The 21,906-nt window shown below is 41.1% G+C and overlaps 1 protein-coding gene across 1 annotated transcript in view; it reads right to left on the bottom strand.

Moving 5' to 3' along the window:
* Nucleotides 1–10,191: 10,191 nt before the first annotated feature.
* LOC147610703 (autophagy-related protein 9-like) overlaps nt 10,192–21,906 on the bottom strand; it is a 32,540-nt gene continuing 20,825 nt past the window's right edge. Inside the window, exons 4-10 of the mRNA XM_086785164.1 lie at nt 14,247–14,469; nt 13,971–14,150; nt 13,638–13,844; nt 13,423–13,500; nt 12,016–12,086; nt 11,724–11,834; nt 10,192–11,609 (exon numbers count right to left, since the gene is read on the bottom strand). Of these exons, the coding sequence (XP_086641290.1) occupies nt 10,604–11,609; nt 11,724–11,834; nt 12,016–12,086; nt 13,423–13,500; nt 13,638–13,844; nt 13,971–14,150; nt 14,247–14,469 (1,876 nt within the window). The 3' untranslated portion in view covers nt 10,192–10,603. The remainder of the gene's footprint in view (nt 11,610–11,723; nt 11,835–12,015; nt 12,087–13,422; nt 13,501–13,637; nt 13,845–13,970; nt 14,151–14,246; nt 14,470–21,906) is intronic.

The following is a 21,906-nucleotide window of genomic DNA, read 5'->3' as shown; positions in this document are numbered from 1 at the left end:
GAGGGTAAATTAAAAATTTTAAAAAAAATCTTTAAAATTAGTGAAAAATTAGACAAAGGTTATTTTAAATTTCTGAAAAATGTGGGATTGGTGTTTGGCATGTGGTGTGTCCATTTCGGGAGCCCGTGACCATTCAAATTCCTTTAAAATATATTTTTTGACCAAAAAATTAGAAAATCCATTTAAATTGTAAATTTTCATTGGATTTGAGAATTGTCGGGCGAAATTGGAAATTTCGTGAACGATGGGATTCTCACGAAAAACTAGGAATATTATAGAAATTATTTTTAAAAATCCTAAAAATTTGATATTTTTAAAATATCAATGGTATTTTGGTAAATCTAATTGCTAAAAATTTTCTAGAAAAATATAGATTTGGAATGCTATAAGATAGGTTTGGTGGAATTCAAAATTATCGTATTTTGAGGCTCTATAAAATTAGAAAAAATTAGAAAAAATTAGAAAAAAATCATGGTAATTGTTTTTCTTGAGTTTTTAATATTTTTGAGGTTTATTTAATGTTGAAGTACGTTTTCACATATTGACATTAGATAGATGTGGGTTATTCACATATTATTAATAGGATTGTACCTCGTATTAGTAGTTATTTTTGTTTGGATTAATTTTAAACGATGTTTTCATGATTTTTTACCATTGTTTAGCCATTGTTTTTGGACATATTCCATACTTTTGATGGCTATAATCTGCGTTCAAAGTGTGTTTCACCTTTGACACTTTTCCATGATAATTTATTTTGCACTTGTTTAAGTGTGGTTTGTGCTTAATTGCTTAAGCTTAAGACAAATTCTATCATGGGTTAGTTGATCGGTTTGTTTTGGTGGATTTTATTGGATGTTTTTCAAGTTTTATGTGGACTCATCAGGTTCTACCTAGATCACTTGTATCTAGGGGTTTTTTAATGAGTGCTACACACATGTGTTTCACTTGCTTACTTTGGAGTTTTGCTTAAACGACACCACGTTCATATACACCGGATTGATGAGTTGGCCACCAATTTTAATGCTTCTTTTGGCATGATTAATGACCATTAGATGGTATGCATTGATTTTTATGATCAACTATGTTTTCATGGATTCGAGAAGCTTCTATGCTTTTATCCATGGTTTTATAAGCATCTTTTGATCTTTTGGATAATATCATGTGCTTTAAAGGTAGCATTTGCCTTCGTTTTTTATACTTAATTTTGGAGTACTTTTGTACATATTCCAACTCGGATACCTAGTTGTTTATGTATATAGGTGAGTTATTTCTCTACCCTAGATTTACTGTGTTTTTTGGGTAGTTATCATTAGAAAGGCACTAATAATTCAAAATTCTTTTCTAATGATGTACTCGAAAAGAGTTATTCCTTGATGTGGTGGTCTCAGGAATATAGAGACAGATTTTAGTATGTGAAAGTCTAGGGATAAGGCCATCTTATTCCTTTTATACAGGATTTTATTCATATTTCCTAGACGGCATACTAGGGAGTTTCAAATTAATAAGGTATGTATGGGTGGTATCATGGTGGTATGGGACGTTAGAGATCCCTCATATATATTATCTTATGGGATAATTTGGGCTCAAGATTGTTGCTTTGCTTACATCACACTTAGCATGTTGACCTCAACATTCAAAGACAATCTCATTTTCTAAATTCACTAGAAGTTATGGTGTGGGCATTCTCTAGATAAACTTCTTTTATCTATAGCCTGCATGTTTTGATGAGGATAATCTCGTCAACATATTCACTTGCTAAAATCTCTTTCTTTAAAGTTCAAGTTCAACGAGTTTATCTTGTTGTGTTCAGATTAAGGAATTTTGGATTCTTCCTTTATTGGCATTAGTTTCATCCTTTAGGTGATTTATACAGTCTACCTAATAGGTTTACGGATGAACATATGTGACTCATCGAGACATTGATGACTCTCTATGTTGATATGGATAACTCGGGACGTCGATAATTCCATGTGCAAATGTGGGTACGTTGGGGCACTGATGAATCCCTGGTTCCTGCTATTATAATGCCATGTTTTTCTACTTTATTCCGAATGGTTTACAACGAGGAAATTACTTTGAGTATGAATTCCTATGATCATCCGCGCAGTCTGATGGGCAAACAGAGCGTATGAATCAGATTGTAGAGGATATGCTTCGTACATATGTCTCTGGAAAAGCATCAAATTGGAAAAAATATATTTAAATGATGGAATTTGCCTATAACAGTTTTAAATATACGGCTATTGGTTTAGTCCGTTCATGCTTATGTATGGGTATCAACCCAGGGCACCTATTGATGTCAGTCTTAAGTACATCGAAGGATTTCTTGGGTGATATGCAAGAAATGCTGAGTGAAGCTCGGGATTCTATCAAGAGTGCTCAGGATAGGGCACAGTTCTATGCTAATAGAGGACGCTCAATTTGGTCTTTTGAACCAGGAGCGTTGGTTTATTTAAAAGTTCCTAAAGATTTTCAAACTTTTTCAAAAGGAAAATGCTCGAATTTATCTCTATATTGTGGTCCATTTCGATTTATATGTCAGATTGGCACGGTTGCGTATGAGCTAAAACTACCTCCAATTGTTAGAGTTCATCCAGTCTTTCATATCAATAAATTGAAAGGGAAACTGGGAGGTGAGGATAGCACAGTTACTCCTCAAGAACTCGTTGAAGTCAAAGAATTATCCTATGTTCCACATGAACCTGATAAGGTACTTGAATTCAGGGAAAGGAAACTTTGTAGTTGACTAATCCCTGAGGTTAAAATTAGGTGGAAAGATAGGAAAATAGAGGATTTGACTTAGGAGTCGGTTGAGATTGTTCAGCGCAGTTCTCCTTCTTTTCATTGCAAGAGTGCAATGTTTTGAGAGAGGGGAAGTATGTTATATGCACATTATGTGTGCATATACAGGAGGCTAACCCACATTAGGCTTGTGAGCATGGGAGCATGGGAACAAGCTCTAGTGGAGCATGGGTTAGGACTAACCTTAAGGGTTAAGGTTAGGGTCAGGCATCCAAGGGTCACACATGGGAAATGGAGAGTCAAGAGTCACTTGAGGGCCCTCCTATATAATAGGGGCATGGGACACATCAAGGGGGCTTGGAGGCTTGAAGGCTTGGAGGCTTAGGCTATGGTCTCTTGTGTAGAGGATCATATCTACTCACCTACCATTTCACACTATAGCTACATGTTATTGGATTGAAGTTATACCTCTTAATGGTATGAGACATCAAGGTAAACGTATGATGTATTTCATTATATTTCATGTGTGCATCCCTTGGGCTCGGGGGTAGTCGTATGGATGAGTTTATGCTTGCTTTATGCATGTTTATGCATAACAATTATCTAAAGAGATCTTAGGGTTTTAACACTTGGCCTTTATCGAAATCCACAAGAGTCTCTGTTGATGTGTCATACTCCCAATCATCTGAAGACGTTGATCCAAGATTTGCAAGCATAGCTCTTTCCTCGAGATAGATGTAATATTATTGCTTGTGTCAAGACTATCAAGCAATACTTGTGCAGTCCTAAATTGGGACTCGTTTTAGACATATTGAGTTAATTGGGTTGCTAATCGTTGGCTATGACACTTGCAAAGTCTCTTCTTCCTGTGCTCTAGTAGCCTAGATTAGTGCCTATACTTCCTACACTTCTTTTAGTGTTCTACCATTGGGGCATAAGCACTTGTGCAGGTGGTTCAATGGTCACAGTTTGCAGCAGGTACAACAAGAGCTATATGGACAAGAATATCAATGTGAACGCTCCTCCCTGCTGCTTGTAACGATAACACTACCCCACATGTCTCTCTGGAGTTTACCTCAACTCCTACATCACGTGGTCAGTATGTAGTAAGATTTGGTTTAGAGGTAACGGTTGGGGCCAAACCTTTGACATAGCTAGCTATGCAGTCAAAAAGAGTGATAGCTGGCTGGACTGATGAGGCCTGGTTAGGGTTCTCACTTTTTAGGACAAGGGATCCTTCCATTGACTCAAAATCAAATGAAGTATCACTAGCCCCTACTGGGTTCCAATCGAAAGGTCCTGAGCCTAGTGTAGGCTGGTATGCATCTAGCTCGATAGATGCACTATTGTCTAAATAGGCATCTAATACACACCTAGATCGTAGGCGCATGTGACTTAAAGCTGATCAGGGACAAAGTTGGATGGCCAATTTTCTTATTAATTAATTTTAAAAAAAATTGGGTGTTAGAGAAACTTGTCCAAAGTGGGCTTCAGACAGTTCTAGACACTTTGGAAAGGGTTATGCATGCCCTTTTTTGGGCTGACCAGAGGGTTTTCTATAGCTGGGTCCCTTATGGAAAATTGTAAAATTTTTCGGTTTTGTATCAAGTGTACCAAAATGATCACAACAGCCTAAAACATATAATAGGCAAACTTGTGCATGTACTTTTTTTTTTAAACAAAATCTATATTGTCCTCGAACCTTTTGCCTTTTGCCTTTTACTTTTCCTCTTTTAATTATTTTTTTGATTTTTACTTTTTTACCTTTTCTACTTTTTGTTTTTGGTTTACGATTTCTAGTTTACGATTTACGTCTACTATCGAAAAAGAGTTAAACGCATCCAGCCACTCAAAACTTACGCAAAAATGGGTATTGACAGGATTTTGGAGTTTTTTGGCTAGTGGCCTAAAAGCCTACACATTAAATGTAGTTAACCAATCAAGTCTAACACCTAGTCGTCCAAATTATAAGTGGATTAAGCTAAACTTAATTTGCCTTAATTGCAATAATGCAAAAACTACATAACGTGGAATTTAATCTGCCTTGCAAATCCTCCCCGAATTTCTATTTCAATCCCATTTTCTCCCCGAAAATCGATTTTGAGATTTGTTTACCTAGATTAATTCAATTTCGTGCCCAATTTACTGTTTTCATTTTTGAAATTAAAAAAACACAAAAAAAAAACTTAAAAATGCAGAAATCAACTAAAACATGAAATGACAAAATTCAAAAACACGGTTTTTGTAGAAATTGACCAAAACTAAACACAGATTTGTAAATATAACAACAAAATGCAATAAGAAACATAAATAGTGCACCAAAATAGAAAAAATTCTCAAATTTTTCTTATGTTCCTTTCTTGGAAAAAAAAAAGAATTTTCACAAAAATGAACCTCACAAGCATTCAAGATGCACTATGGCTATGGGGTGTGGCTATTCCCCGATAGTGGCACCACTTACGGAAGGCCCTTGCGCCCATGGTAAAGATGCAAGAATCAACCACTTGTCATGGGGCTTTGCCCAACCACACTCGAGAGCATAAAACAGCTCAATCAAGAAGCCAATGTTCCATGACCTAGCTCACAAACACATGGGCAAGATGTGTCACTCATCTCATGAATTCTTGTGCTGTAAGGTCCCTGTCCCCACAGCGCGAGCACTTCCTGCACGGGCCAAGGTCCCTCACTCGGGGCCTCGCCCCACAGATATCCGGACAAGAGACTAATCCATTTGTTCTTCCAAAACCGAACCCGGAAAAACTTCCCATTGCCCGGAAAGCACGAGCGATTCCTCCAAGATAAATTTTCTCTAATGTAGTCAAAAAGTCTTAACTAACTGAAGTGATTGAACCCATAAGTCCCATAGTCAGATCAGGAAAAGATTGCACTTGGATCATAGAGACCAACGCTTTTTTTCTCATTGAGAGGCACAGCCGTTGATTCTTTTCCATAGAATAATTTTTGTCCGGGATTTACTTCATCTATCGTACCATAACATAATTGAGTCTAAATTTAGGGATCCATCAGTCCAACCTAACCCCATCGAGTCCCATGGGTTAGCCCACCGCCTAACCACTGTAGTGATGGGATCCAATTAAGAATTTGGTTAGGTTTTGTCCTGGGTACCAGGGAAAAGAGTTCCCAGGCTCCCTAGCCGGATATTCATGCAAACTTAAAACTAGTCACACCACTTACACACCCAATATGAAATTGCCTTTTTCATAGAAACAGATATCTTTAAAAATAATCATTTAACGAAACCATTGTGTCACTGATCATAATCCTCAAAATCTCTGGTTGAATCCTTATTTCCAAACATTCTTTCATCGGTGTACCTATCGCATCATTGGCAACCAGAACGCTCACCACATGTCCACTCAGGGGTCTTTTCGATGGTTCCTAGCTCATGGTACTCGACAATATATTTACATATCAAAATGGAATCTCCGCTGATGAAGATCAGCAAGATCAACCAACGGATCCATATAAAAGAGCCATGGACTCATCCGTTCTGGACCAGCAAGGTCAATCAACCAGATCCATGCCTGAATTCAGAAAACAACTCTTACTCCTTGTTCCAATATCTTCCACGACGCACGCGTGGGTATCGTCGGCGAGACGACCCAGAGCCCGAGCACCGTATGGTCAGCACCCTCTAGGATCCTTCGCAAGTGACCTAGCACTTCACTCATAGGCCGCTTTTGTTGGAACTAGACTTGAAGGAGAGAGGAGAGAGGAGAGATGAAATATCTCATTTTATTGATTTAATATGGAAAGCAATGATGAGAAAAAAGGTGCCTCCTTCATGAGGGGGAATCCCCGTTTTGAGGTGTCAAAAATCAATTTTTTAACTATTTTCCTTGGTCCTTAGTCCACTCTTCATCTTATGTAAGTATTTACTCATTTTTGGGGAGTTTTTCTTTATTTCTTCAATTTATCTCCTCCCTACATTTGGATTAATCTTATTGGTCCCTCAAAACCTTAATCTAAAATTTTTAGAAAATCTGGACCCTTAGGCTAAGGCCTTTTGAGCAGATTATAATTTATTTCTAATAATGCACCTTAGGAATTTCTTTTTAAACTTCTCTTTCGAGGGAATTTAGTTTAATAAGAAAGGATATTTTTCCATCCAAAAATATCTAAGCTGAGTTACCTCTCTCTAGAATATTTTTTCTCTCTAGGCCAAAACAAGTAGAAACAAGATCTTTTATTATTCTGAAAAGGGAATTGATTATAGGGGAAGAAACTGGACGTCTTGAGGGGCTGGGGAGGAATCTTACATTGGGATCCTCGTAGGTTGTATCACCATGCAGGAGCACTCGAGAGCTCCACTCTGCCACCGCCTCTGCACTCCGAATGTAGGTCGACCCTCGGCTCACTGAATCTTTCTCTCACACACATACGTATACTCACACACATGCAATGAGCACAGAAGAGCTCAAATCAAAATACGCAAGCAAGACACAAGAGAGCAAGAGAGTAGAGAAGAAGAGCACTCTATTAGTTATGCATAAGAGGATGAATGGTGAGAATATAAATTGACCCTTATCTTAGCCCCAACCCTTGACACCTTGGCCGTACTTAAAATATAGGTCCATGGTGGCAATCCAAGGCTGCCTAGGCTTTTGCAAACACTTAATCTAAGCGTGCAATTTTCATAATTAATCATGTGGCATGCCTTTCATAGACAAGTGACGATTGCACACATAACATATACAGTAGTACATTTCTAATGCCAAACGGCGGCCAAATGAAGCGATGGTTATACTAATGGATGGCGTTGGTGCTAGAGAGATATCCAATGAGAGTTAGCATTGCAGCAGAATTGAGAGCATTATTAAAACATCTAGACTAGCCCAACAAACCTACAGCATCCACACTAAGTTAGTGGTTTTTGAGAGGATTGAGGGTGAAGCTGTAGATGGTAGTAACCTGCTATGATTTGAAGACTCTTACATTTGAACAAGTGGTGGCACGAGCAACCAGGGCTAAAGGAATCTTGAGGCAGACAAGGAAATACCCCAAGAAGAAAAAGAAAAGAGAAGGAAGAAACTTCTGAGTCGAATTTTGGTGGACACTTTGAAATCAAACTCCAGTTCAAGACTTGGATGCCGAAGAACGAAGACCCCAGAAGTGAAAAGACAAGAAGCAAGGAGTGGATGTTCAGGAAGAACTAAAGGACGCCCTACCCAAGCTTATTGGAGGACACACAGGATCCAAATTGAGACTGCACGTCTGGTGCACCAAGAGCAATAACCAGGGTCACATGAAAGAAGAATGTCAAATGAAAACCACCCCAACAACCATGTGTCATTTGCAATAAGAACAACCACATCATCGATACATGCTTTTACAACGCTTAGAACAAGAACCCAAGGGTAGTAGAAAGGCAACAGCGTCATCAACACAGTAGATTCCAACCATCAATCAAATCGCCACACGAAAGAAGAATGTCAAATGAAAACCACCCAACAACCATGTGTCATTTGCAATAAGAACAACCACATCACCGATACATGCTTTTACAACACTTAGAACAAGAACCCAAGGGTAGTAGAAAGGCAACAACGTCATCAACAGTAGATTCCAACCATCAATCAAATCGCCACTAGGCCTCAAAATAATAGACCTTACGGAAGAGGAGGAAGTGGAAGATTTGGACAAAGAGGAGCAGGGCTGATATGCTATTACTGCAGTGTCCCTGGGCATAAACAAACTGATTGCTCCGTGCGACAATGTCATCATCAAGAACTGCAAGAAGAAAGAGCACAAAGGGAAGCAAACCTAGCAAGAGCTTACATAGCAGTAAACATGGTAAAAGTGAATGAATGGATAAGGAAGCACATCAAGAGAAGCCACCACAAGAACCTATCAAGACAGTGACAAGAAGGAATGCTGATCCGGAAGAAAAGTAAAAGCCAGAACAGTGGGTAGGATAGCAGAGGATCTGAGAACAAATCATTAAGCTTGTGCAAAGTCACAAGGAGCAGTACGGGCGGTGCAGGAAAGCCCTCTCTTGAATGAGCAGGTTGACACTAATTCGAATAGGACAAGCCTGGTGAGTAAGAGACAAGGCATTACAACATGCAAAAGCCACTAGTTAGGGAGTGTGAAGATGACTCAAGAAGGGGTGCAAGAGTGCCAAATGGAGCCTACAATAGCCCAGAGTATACCTACAATAGCCCAGAGTATAAAACTCACCCTGCAAAAGAAATCGGAAAAGAATCCCGAGCAAGTATGAATAAAAGAACTGAGAGGGGAAGGTCAGAAAAGAGAAAAAGAAGCCAATAAGGAAGAAGGAAATATGAACATAAGCCAAATAATGCCAAGTCAGGAATTAAGGAGCAGCAACCTTGAAGAAGAATATGACCTATGGAAGGATCTCAGCAAAATGAAGCTGAATATAACACTAGATCAAATGCTAAATCTGGTACCCAAGTTTGCAGAGGTGACGGTTAGTGAGCCTGGCCTTGGATTGGTCGTTTGAGGCAGTTAGTGAGCCCAGGCCTGGAAGCCAAGGCCCTCAGGCTTTGTGCCTTCCCGCGAGAGATAGAGAGAGAGAAATGTTAATGTGAACATTGAGAGATCTGATGCTTACGAGTCCGTGATGACGAGAGAGAGAGAGACGTGAATACGAATGTTTCGAGAGACAAAATGACACAGATTGTGAAGATCCGATGCTTTTGATTAAGCCTTAGCTTTTGATTAAACTAATCAATACTGGCCTCACCTGAATATGTGGGTACGGATTCAATATGAAAGGAGGCAATTCTTTTGCTTTTTTAATTATTTCAGGATGATTTTGTTATGGATACAAAAGATGAGATATGTCCTACGTTTGGAGAAAGCATAAATCTGTATCAAAATATAGAGAGAAATTATAGAGCATGGGACTGTGTCTTAGAAGAGTGGTTAGAGACCGCAAGGAAAGCGAGTTGAAGCCCTGACCAACTGTCAGGCCATTGTTAACATTAACGGTACAGGACCTCATTTTCAAGCTCACACACTGTTACAGCACTAGATTGACCCGCACTATGTATTCTCATGATACCATTGCAGACCTAAAAAATTAGAACCATCCATGACACTTTTTGTGATGCTTCTAGCAGTAAACCAGCTTCTCTTAAGATTAAAGCTAAATACCCTCTGTGGTCTCAAAACGTACCTCGGCTTTTTTCCAAGACTGGCATGACCTTTACATTGTCATTTAAAGATATTTCTCTGATTGGACCTCTATGGGGGGCAGTCTTGCAAACCTAAAAGTGCTCTAGCTTACTTATGGCTTCTATAAAGAAACTCATGATAAATTTACATGATTCTCATCATCACTCCTCCCCTCCACCTCCAAAAACCCCACCCACCCAAAAAAAAAATGAAGTTTTTCATGTGGACACTTGGATGAGCCAAAAGCCTGAAACGTGCGTTACACCAAAAGCAAAACAGATCGTCTACAGAGACATGTGGTATTCTTTTTCATTGAATCATGGTGACATAAAAATAAGGCCCCAAAGAAGGGCTGATCAGGAGACCAAATAGTTCTGTACACATTGGTGCAATGAAGCCCAGAGTACAGGCTTTCAATAATAATCAAATATAATGATTGGATAAGCTTTGCAGATCACCTGATATCTCCATTTTCAGTTAATATACATTCATGCAAAAGGCATATGAGTATTTTCAGATGCACTCCTGCTGCCTTTCATGGGGAGCGAAAAGAATTTCTATGAACAAAAAGGCCTGCAGAGATAACCCTCCCATTTTGACTTCCAACTCTTTGCCAAAATGGTTTGTGGATACCTGACCAAATCCAAGGAAGACATTGATGTGAAATCACGACCACCAGCTTTAAATGCTTGCTCTGCTATGATTGGCTGCCGCTGTTTCCATTCCCTCCATTGAGAACTTGAGGAACATCATATACATCCCCAAATGGAAGATCAAAATCAGAGACCTTCTCTTCCAAGATGCTACTAGTATATGCCCCTCGGGAATGCATCAAATCCCAAGCTCTTTCCTGCTCCTCATCACTATCCAGAGAGGATTCATAGCTGCTTCCAGCAAAATGTCCAGCCCCATACGTAGGAGGTTCTAAGAAGCTTCCAGGAGCCATCGTTGAATATTGCCCGTGCTGCAGCCACCACTGACTCATCTCATCCCCCTTGGGAAAAACAGAAGCCTGGCCCGACACCACATTCTTTGGCGTGTTCAAGTGCTCATGAACTGCATGATCAGATGCTCCCAAGTGGACTTCTACCCTGTCGACAAGATTTTCTTCTTGATGCAACCTGCTCATTGAAGAGAGAGACGAGGCCTGGCCTGCCACACTTACGTCGGTGTCCAAATGCTGCTCATAAGCTGCATGGTCAGACGCTCCAACATGCAGGTTTACCCTCTCAATGGTGCTTTCTTCTCGATGCATCCTGCTGCTCATCGTAGTAGTGTGTGCCGATTCCACACGATAAGGTGGATGACCCCCTTTATCTTGGCTGCCAGCTTCAAGATCAGTGGCTTTTCTAAAGCCAATTTGACAAGAATGAGAGGTATAAAACCGGTCAACAAGCCAATATAGCTGATCTGGTGCCAGCGTATTTCCCCAAAATAAGATATCTTCCCTAAACTGACCAGATTGGACTTGCTCCTGAACACTGCTGCTGCAGGATAATGGCCATTTAAATCCATATCCAGGCTGCATAAGCAGTGAGAACATGTCGTTGTCTAGTCTAGGGGCACGAGGTCTTACAAGCTGAAGAGGGAGAGAAGTATCAGTCAGCTGTGATTCAGTACTCTGGAGTTGGAAATTTGCAAGAATGGAAAGGAACCTCTTTCCGCTGAAATCTGGTTCCCAATGGGGATAGCTGCTTTGGAAACTGCAATAAACATGAACAGAAATGTCAAATTACGAGGAAAAAAAGAAACTCCAGTATTTGATCTGCTATGACATAAAGATGAACCTTTGAAAACTGAAACATCACCTAGCTTACCTTAGGAAGGATTTCTCCATTTTTCCCTGGCAGCTCCTCCTTGATTTATTCGTGTGGAAGGGTGAGCCATAGTTTCGATTTCCATGGTGCTCGAAGTTGAACACGCTCAAGCTATAAGAGAAAAAAAAACAAAATGCAATCAAGAATGCAAACTTAGCAGAGCAGCAGGCCTTGGCTATGACACAAAGAACTGCAATGACAAGGGGGTAAAACCTGACTCACTTAGATATTCTAGAGTTTCTAACAATGGAAAAAAAAGGGCACACATTCGAGTTCCAGGGATATAACCGACCTGCAAACATCACCAACACCATCAACGCGCACTGTGAAGTCTCGTATGAACTGCAGCACATCCTCTACATACTGCATATGCAAGAAGATAAGCAACAAAATATCCTTCAGACATTGTCCATCAAAGAAGGGGGGGAGTTTGAAGCTATAAAAATAAATACTGCCTAAAATACATCAAAATGGCCATTAGCTCAAGTGGTAAAGGTGTTTGTCTAGGACCAGGAGGTTCTGGGTTCAAAACCCCGCAGGGTGCTTCCTCAGCGGGTCTATGGGCGGATAAAAACGATAAATACGGGAGGATCTTGGGCCTAATGCTAGTTGGGGCATTCTACAAAAAATTTGTTTCTTTTAGCATCAAGATGGCAGCCCTTGGCATAGGTATCGTTATAACCAGCAAGCAACAAATCTTAGGTAGACATTCTCGTCTTGACTTCAAAGCTCCACACTAATGATGGATCCTCAAACTGAGAGATTGTGAGGCCCCCATTTATATGGAGCAATTAGTGCAACTTAAAACCCGAATCCCTTACAAGGTCATGCGAGGCCTGATTTGACATGAGGTTGATACTATGCCAACCTCTACAGTGCTACTTTCTCCTCTTTGTGCATGCTCCTTCAAAGTCCCACCCAAACCACAAGCACCCCATGCATATGAGGGGTTACTTCATGTATGCCGCCTCCTATTTGTTAGTGGAGTATGCCTCCTCCTCAAGCTCTCCTATTACAAACACCAATTTATTACACGTAGACAACAATTACGGCGATTATCATCCATCTTGTAACACAGAAGAGGCCCATCTCAGCATTAATCCAGGGGCCTTAAGCTCCCTCAAGATAGGTCCATCAATGTTAGGCTATTGTTATCCCGAACATTACACTGCATGGGGCATGTTCTATCTGGAAGTAGGCAAACAGAGAGCAGCATGACCTGCCAGGTATATGCAGGGTCATGAGCTGCGTGTGGACCAACAAACCTGAGATGGCACCCTATCCACTAGTGACAGTACAGGCACACTGCTGATCTGCTGCAATTAAGGTAGCCCCACCAGGGTGCACAGCCCTGTAGTACCTTCCAAAGTGTCCTCACTTTCAAGTGCAGACCACACCCTCCTCACAACCAAGCTCCTGCCAGAAGCTTGCAAACTGGAGCACTTTGCCCCTTTTGCATTTCAAATTTCAATTGACTTTGTCATCTCTCCTCGGGGAAGTCACATTAAGTATCTTGCTATTTTTACGTTCTTATACATCTGCATATGTAAATGCCGTTTCAAAGGGATTTTAACAAATGTTTTCTTATCAAACCCAAAGATAAGCTGTATTACAATATAGCAGTCGAGATGTGGCACAACATTGCAGTTAAAGATGAGAACCCTACTGGGAATAAGGTACACAATTATGCAAGGTTTACCCTTGGGAGCAGGAAAAACAGTGTGTATGGAGTCACAAATATAGAGATCAACTCCTCCAGCAACGTCATGCCAGTATACTGCAGCAACAAACACACACACACAAATTTAGGATGGTTGCACCAGACACTACAAAAGATTAAAGCGCAAATTGAAGTGGACAGTGTATGGTGCAGGACAGAATCAACAAAAAACTGCATGCAAAGTGGATAACTACCTGAAACAGCGATTCAAACTCAGCCCGAACACTATCTTTGTTCTCAGCTCCTCGCCAATGTTTTGGCATGTAGTGAGTGAAGCAAGCAACAAGTCTTAAAGATTTCTCAGGTTCAAAAACCTGGAATTCTTCTATTATTGCAGAACGGCTTATTGCTGTTATGGTTCCAAAAACAGCTGCAAACCAAAACAGGTTGCGGCCGAAAAGCTGCAGGCCAGCAGAACAGTAATAAAAGTTAGCAAACCAAAACAGCATTCAACACAAAACCGTTTGTATAGCTCATCAAACCATCTTAGAAAGATGATCTCAATGAAAGAAGGGACCAGAGTTTACATGGGCCTCAAGAAGAGTCTCATCAAGGAAGGCGATTATGAGCAAAATGGCTGCAAAACCTCCTGCCACAAAGGATATAAACTTCGCCAGGAGTGATAATATCATGGAAGGGAACTGCTTCATATACTCCACCGCATGCTTGTGGCTACAATTCAACCTTTGGTTGAACATATGATCAATCTATATCAAATTACAAGTCGAAAAAAGTCAATAACAAAGCCTCATGTTCATGAGAATTGAAACCTCAAAACAATTCAAGGTGTGAGAGAAAAGGACCTCATTGAACTCTCTGAAAATCCATTTGGCCAGATTGGACCATCTGCGCGAAGTTGCTGTGCTTGGATGATGATAGAATTCTTCTGCATGTCGTAAGAAAAAGTAGACAAACATGAATATGATAAGGAACGGAGACAACAGCAGCATTGAGAACCCCACTCCCATCAGTCTTCTTCGCAACCTAGTTGGATTGTTTATGAAATCCTTCCGAACCATGAAACTTCTGCAAGTGCACCAAAACCAAGCCAACAATTACAAAATATAGGTAGTAGACAATTAATCTGAGTAAGGTATCTCCACAACAAACTGCCAATAACAATAAAGATAAACAAAAAAGAAAATACATAGTTGAGGGCAACGCGAGTTGGAAAGAGCTCAGTAGAAAAAGACATTGCAGTTTAGTCTGATTAGAAGTACAATTGGTTTACCTCATCCCAGCCCATGACAGACAATCTAGTCTCAAACTCAGCCTAGTGCCTTATATATCACATGCTTCACTGTAGTAGCACTGCAAACGCAGCAGAACTGGCTTAAAGACTAGCCAAATGTAAAGTATGAAAAGGTATGGCAACCACTAAGTTTTGAGAGGGACCTAATCAAAGTTTGAATAACCTTGGCAGAGCATCAAAATCAGAACTAGGAATTCCTGTTTGAAGATAAAGAGGGGATGTCATAGGCATCAAATGTGCATGCCATGAGTACCGAGGCCATAGGCAGGGTAGTTTAGATTGATGGGAACTAATACAAGTCGCATTTAAGTCTATAACATAAAAAAAGAAACATTCAAGACACATTCTCCACAAGATTTGCAAACAATACATTTTATGCCAAAAGTCGTATACTTACTAATCAAATGGCATGTTGATTAGGGGATTTGCAGGAAAGCATGATGGAAGAGGGATTGGGATTTGCAATCGAGGTGAAAAATTTGGGGAAAAGTAAGAAATTGGGCTCCTAGAGAAGAATTTCAGTAATTGGGTGTGCAATTACTTGAAATTGAGAAGCTAAATGAGAAATTCGACATAATATCAAGTGAAATCGGGGACTCCACTTTCACACACACACACACATATATATATATACATGCATCTATGTATATATATGTATGTATATGCAAGCTTCAACCCTAAGGTTTGAAGAAAAAATAACCTTAAAATGACTTTTAGACGAAACATCATTTCGGCCAGGAGGTTTCGTGCTGTTTCAAAATGTTTTGTCATAGAAACATTTCGTCCCATTTCATAGGGACGAAATGCGTTTTCGTGTGACTGTGAGCTCCGGGCTTCCAAACCCTACCCAAATTAGGACCTAATCTTGAGGATTAGTGATAATTCATAACAATGCATCCTTGTGCAAAGTGATTGGAGATTCTAAAACCCGGAAGAAACGGCCATAGAATGCAAACTAGGCAAGATACGAGCAAAGTGAGCAATAATGGCAGCCCAAGGTGCAGGTTTGGGCAGCTTTTTAGAGACTGTGAACACCCTAGACCAACTAGGTAAGCACTCATAACACACAAGGGGAATTTATCAATAAAAATGAGTCCATTACTTCTGGCCAACAACGCGTGTGGGTGTGCATCCATCCTTTCTAGGCCTTCCATCCGCTCATGTTGCTCTACAATCGGCCCCTATCTACACACACCCCTCCTTCCCCCTTCTTGAGGATTCCATAGCAATTGCTTCACCTTCCCTGACGGAGGCCACCCTCATTTGTTCATTTTCAAAAGCAGACAACCTAGCCTTCCTACAAGTTCTGTGTACTACTCTGTAGCAAACCCTAACCCTAATACTTGACCCCTGTGTGTGTGTGAGTCCAACATTTGGTATCAAAGCCAGGTTTGCTTCTCTCAATGCTCGAGCTGCATCACTTTGTGGTGGTGGACCTGTCCATGGACTCTCTCTCAGTGCTGAGCTACATCACTCCGCCGGCGGTGCACCTGCTCACGTTACTGCCTCTTCGCGGCACAGCCCCAAGGCCGTACCTACTCATGCCCTCTCATCTCTTCACAACACCCACGCAAGCTCTTCCACACGCTCAGCCAACTTTCACCAATCTCTTTTCCCCCTAGAGCTGCCACCCATTCCCACCACGATCCAGGGCGGCACTAGTGGGGATCCACTGCCACTTTGAGTGGAGCCACCACTACCGCTCAGCTCAGCCCACTTTTTATTTTTTATTTTGGGAAGAGGGGGGGGGGGGGGAGGGGGGAGGGGGGAGGGGGGAGGAACATTGGGTTGAGCCGCCACTTCCAAGAGCCTTTGCCGGCCACGCCATTTGGAGGTCTTACCCACCGACTGCGCACGTGTGCACGCCTCAACTCGCCATCGTCCACCAAAGCATGCCGCCAACTGTACCTGTGTGCTTGGCTTAGCCCCTGCACCTCTGTACCTACTGTTTCCTGAGAAGTCAACTTCTTCCTGTGTACTTGTTGTTTTCAAAAACGTCAACTTGGGGGTTTTCCCAAAAATCTACAGGTCTACATCATTTTGAACCTATTTGAATCTCGGAAATTTTTGGGGCTTTTAGCTTGTAGGTACAACATTGCAAAGCACACAAATTTTGGGGCTTTTTGAAATTCATGCAATTCAGTACAAATTGGGACCAAAATCGTATGCAAAATTTGCGGCTTTTCTCTTTGGAGGATATTGGGGTAACGCTACAGAGATTTAACACATTGTTTACAGATTTGACACGTTAATTCACTCGTTTGCTTTGGACACTTCAATGAGTACAATGCAAGCTGTGATTTTTAAGGCAAGAACTTTGCGAAGGAGAATTTTGCTGCTTGGCATAGCACCTTAGTGCTTCTTGGTTTGCCTGCACGCATTAGAGTGTGGATTTGAAAACCATGGCTCAAAATGCTATAGATGTGCTATCCCAAGAGGATAAGTTGGATGGAACAAACTTCTCGAGCAGAAAAGATGGGATTCTAGGGATGCACATTCCATGTCTTTGACAACCCTTTCTGTCAAAATGCCTGTCATTCTGAACATTCGACCCCACAAGACAGCAAGAGACACTTTGGAAGCAATGTATCACTTATGCAACAAGGCAAGAGTTGTCTACTTGAAGAGGCAATTGGATACTCTTTTCATGGATGAGGGTGACTCTATGACAGATCACCTCACCAAAGTGAAAGACTTGCAAAAACACTTGCTTAACATTGATGAGGTTATCCTTGACAGGCAACTAGTCACCAACACATTGAATTCTTTGCCCCCTTCTTACTTGGGCTTTCACACCTCTCTCAATCTTTCTATGAGAGGAGGTGTTGATCCAGTCACCTTTGAAGAGTTGGTGGGTTTACTCTTGCAGGAAGACCAAACAAGAGCAAATCTATCAAGCAACCATGGTGGTGACAAGGCATTTTTAGCCAAGGACAAAGGGAAAGCAAAGAGCTTTAAGCACGGAGGACACCGGTCCAATAAGGCTGATCATGGACAGCCCTCGTCTGGGGGTGATTTGTCTAAAAAGGGATGCTAGCAATCCCAAAAAGAAGAGAAAATGTCACAACTATCATAAGCCTAGCCACTACATAAATGAATGTAGAAAGCGGATGGCAAAAGAGAAAAAGAAAGATGCACGTAGAGCACTAGCTAACACTTCTAATGACAAAGCAGAGGAGTCTACTAATGTAGTCCATGAGGAGTGGACATTTTTGGTCACATGCACTAGTGATATACCAAGTGCTACAAAGCAGGATATGTCTTTGATTGCATCCCACAGTAAGGGTGTAATTTGGTATTTTGATAGTGGTGCTTCGAGCCATATCACTTCTTGCAAAGATGTATTTCAGCATGTGGTTTATGCTTCTGATGGCTGCACTCTATCATGTGTAGATCATTCTACTTATCCAGTAAAAGGCATAGCCAAGGTCATGCTTGTTGCAACCAATGGTGCAAATGCATGCATGACAAATGTATTGTATGTTCCAAGGATAGAGAAAATCTTCTCTGTCTCAGACATAAACCGATCGAAATTTGGTGGTCGAATTTACAGATAAGAAGTGTTTAGTCAAGGAACCTTCAAGGGGTCGCTTCTTGGCACACGATGCAATGGCTTGTATAAGCTGGACAGCCATAACAAGTGTCCATATGATGCACATATGGTGGCTGCCCACACTTCTGCTATGCATGATGCAAGAGTTATGGCATGCTTATTTTGGACATGTAAACTTTGGGAGTTTGATGCTTTTGCAAAAGCATCATATGGTTGACAACATGCCACCTCTTGAGTCTCCAACAGGACATGTATGTGAGGGGTGTGTTTTCGGAAAGATGCACTGCAAACCATTTCCCAAGGATGGAGTTGTTAGACCTGAAAATAAATTACAGCTCATACATACTGATGTATATGTTCCAATGCGAACACCATCCATGGGGGGGGGGTATCTTTATTTTGTCACATTCATAGATGACTACTCAAGGTTTGCTTGGGTGTATCGTTTGAAAGCAAAAGAAAATTATTTACATGCTTTCAACACTTCATGGCATTGGCTGAAAATATGTCTCAATGTAAGGTACAAACTCTCCGCTCAGATAAAGGGGGGGAATGCATTCAAGAATTGCTTGCTTTAGAAAGGCATTAAACACCATTTTACTATGCCTTATACACCACAACAAGATGGTGTAGCTGAGAGAAAAAATAGGTCTCTCATGGAGAAGGCTAGATATATGGTGAAAGTACAAAAGCTGCCTCATACTTTTTGGATGGAAACCATCATGTGTGCAACTCATGTGTTGAATAGGTGCCCAACAAAAGCTTTGAAGACCATAACACCATTTGAGGCTTGGCATAAAAGGAAGCCAAAAGTGGATTATATGCATACATTTGGTGTCTGACATATGCTCATGTGCCAGAACAACTTAGAACAAACCTGGATGGCAAAGCAATTAAATGCATATTTGTAGGCTATAGTAATGAGAGCAAGGGATACCGTCTCTATAATCCAGTGACACACCGAATTTTCATTGAGTGAAGATGTGGTATTTGCTGAAAATTCAGTTCAGCCCATGCACAACGGCTCACAGGACATGTTTGATTGGCTTTTACCCATAGCCATAAGAGGGGATTCAGTTCAGCCAGCCCCTATTCAGGATATTCCCCCTATTCAAGATATGCCTCAAGTTGAACAAGATGTGAGACATTTGGAACAATCATCAAATCAGCACCCTTCTATGGAGGGAAGAATGAACAGCCATACAAGATGCTAAATCTGTGCCTAGATGGTTGTTGAAAACTTTGCAAGATAGCAAAATTTCAGCTCCACTCACCGGAAAAACAAGGGCGAGTTCCAGCCATGCATTGAATGTACAACATGGGGAGTCTCCATTTACCATGGGGAGTCAATATGATTAAGAAGAGCCTTCGTCTTACGAACAAGCACAGGAGAATGAGCACTCAGTGCAAGCCATGCAGGATGAGATTTCTTCTCTCATGAAGAATCATACATGGGATCTGATGGATTTGCTAGAAGGCAAGAATGTCATTGGAACAAAGAGGGTGTATAAAGTCAAAAGAAAGTCTAATGGTGCCATTGACAGATACAAGACAAGACTTGCAACTAAAGGCTATTCTCAAAAAAAGGGAATAGAATACGAGAAGACTTTTGCTCCTACTTCCAAGATGACTACAATTAGTTCAGTGATTGCACTATCAGTTGGACATCAAGACTGCATTTTTGAATGGGGATTTGCAAGAGAAGTGTGTGTAAATCAACCCATGGCGAGGAACATAAAGTATACAGGTTACACAAGAGCTTGGTATGATAAGATACATGCGCGGCAGCCTACACTTTTTTAGAAGGATTCTCAGGATACAATCAAGTATCCGTTGCACCGGAGGACCAACAAAAAACTACTTTCACCACCACATGGGAAACCTTTGCGTATAAGTTGGACTAACCAATGCTCCCGCAACATTCCAGAGGTTAATGAGAACAACTTTCAAGGATTACCTGCAAAAATGGTTGGAGGTGTTCATTGATAATCTCTGTGTGCATTCGCAATGGATAGAGCAATTGGCTTGCCTAAGAAAAGTGTTTGAAAGGAGCTCATGCATATCTTGGTTGTGTAAAAAGCAACCCACAGTTGCCACATCTACCTGTGAAGCTAAGTATAGAGCAGGCTTCATTGCTACAGTAGATTGTGTATAGCATAGTTGTTTCATACTATACGATACCGTACAGAATAATACGGTATAATAAAATTCTGATCGTACATTAAAGTCTCCCACAGGTATAGTGGATGGTAATATTGTGTTCTGGAAAGGAAGTGCATATTCCCGCTATGGCGAGCTTCGGTGAAGAGAGAGAACAAAGAACTTCGGAACAAGGAGCACCAGGCAGTTCTTCAAGGGCGTGCGTGACGTGTTCCAAATGATGATGTCACATGCACTCTACACTATAGTGCATGGTGACAAGATGGCTCATCATCATCAATGCAACATTGTACATTATTAGCACCTTTTAGGATGATATTTGTCGTACGCCGTGACCCCAACGTAGGTCATTCTCAGCCTTAGAAAGCACTCTGCATAATGCATAGCATTCATCCACTGCATTTAGACCATTGCAAAAGCCTTCAGTGCACATCTAGCATTCATTAGAATTTATCCAGTATTATTCCCATAATTTATAGCATTTATTGGACATTTTTACATCATTTATCCATTTATCCAGGACAGATGCAGTCGGCCAGCTCTATAGTCAGCCGACCAGCATCAATTGTCCATATAAATAGCTAAGCATATCATTCATTCATTCATTCATATCTCATTCAGCCTTGAAGACCTCAACGCTTGGAGCCTTCAGCACAAGGAGCATAGGCAATTGGAGAATTCAGCACATCATCCATCAGCGTTTCATCCATCGGCATATAGGAGCATCAACGCTTGAGCAATTCAGCCTTCATTCAGTAAAACGCAGCATCTACAGCATTCAGCCTACAGATCCTCTTGCGTTTTCAACATTCATACAATTTTCAGCATCATTGTTTGCATCGTTTTGCTACAGCCACTTGGTGAAGGTGAAACTCAACATTCATACATAGCCTAGGACAGTCCCAATCAGCCCTTTCTCTCAGCCTGCTAACAGCCACTTGGTGAAGGTAAAACTCAGCATTCATACATAGCCTAGAACAGTCCCAATCAACCCCTTCTCTTAGCCTCCGATTTACAGCCTTCCTACATCCATTGGGAAGAGTGCATAGACTCGAGATTGGTCATCATTGGTGCTTCTACAGCCGTGTATAGTTCAGCCCAACTCTTGGTCCTCCGAGATCTTGCGTTTGGCTTATCGTCAGTCCACAGTCAGTCTCTTCAAAGTAATAAAGCAAATACTATTCCGGTAATGGGATAGGGGGCCCTTCAATGGGTAATTCGGGACCCATACGGTGTACAGTCTCTCTCTCTCTCTCTCTCTCTCTCTCTCTCTCTCTCAATTCTCTTAGAGTTTGAAGTCATAAAGCGGATTGCCAAACTTGCAAAACTAAAGATACAGAAGACGGTGCGAGCATGTGTGACAAGATCCTTAAATTACGAATACTTCCGCTGCATGTTACATTGGTATCAGATTCAGCTTGTCCACACACACCATATCCTAGCGTGAGGGCATCCTTGGATGGTCAAATTGCATTCCAGCACGACCACTGACTTCAGC

This window comes from Cibotium barometz, chromosome 48, assembly GCF_041138505.1.
Source record: "Cibotium barometz isolate CiBa-2024 chromosome 48, ASM4113850v1, whole genome shotgun sequence".
Classification (NCBI taxonomy): Eukaryota; Viridiplantae; Streptophyta; class Polypodiopsida; order Cyatheales; family Cibotiaceae; genus Cibotium; species Cibotium barometz.
Note: the sequence above shows the minus strand (reverse complement) of the source record. Positions and strands in the feature narration are given on the sequence as shown.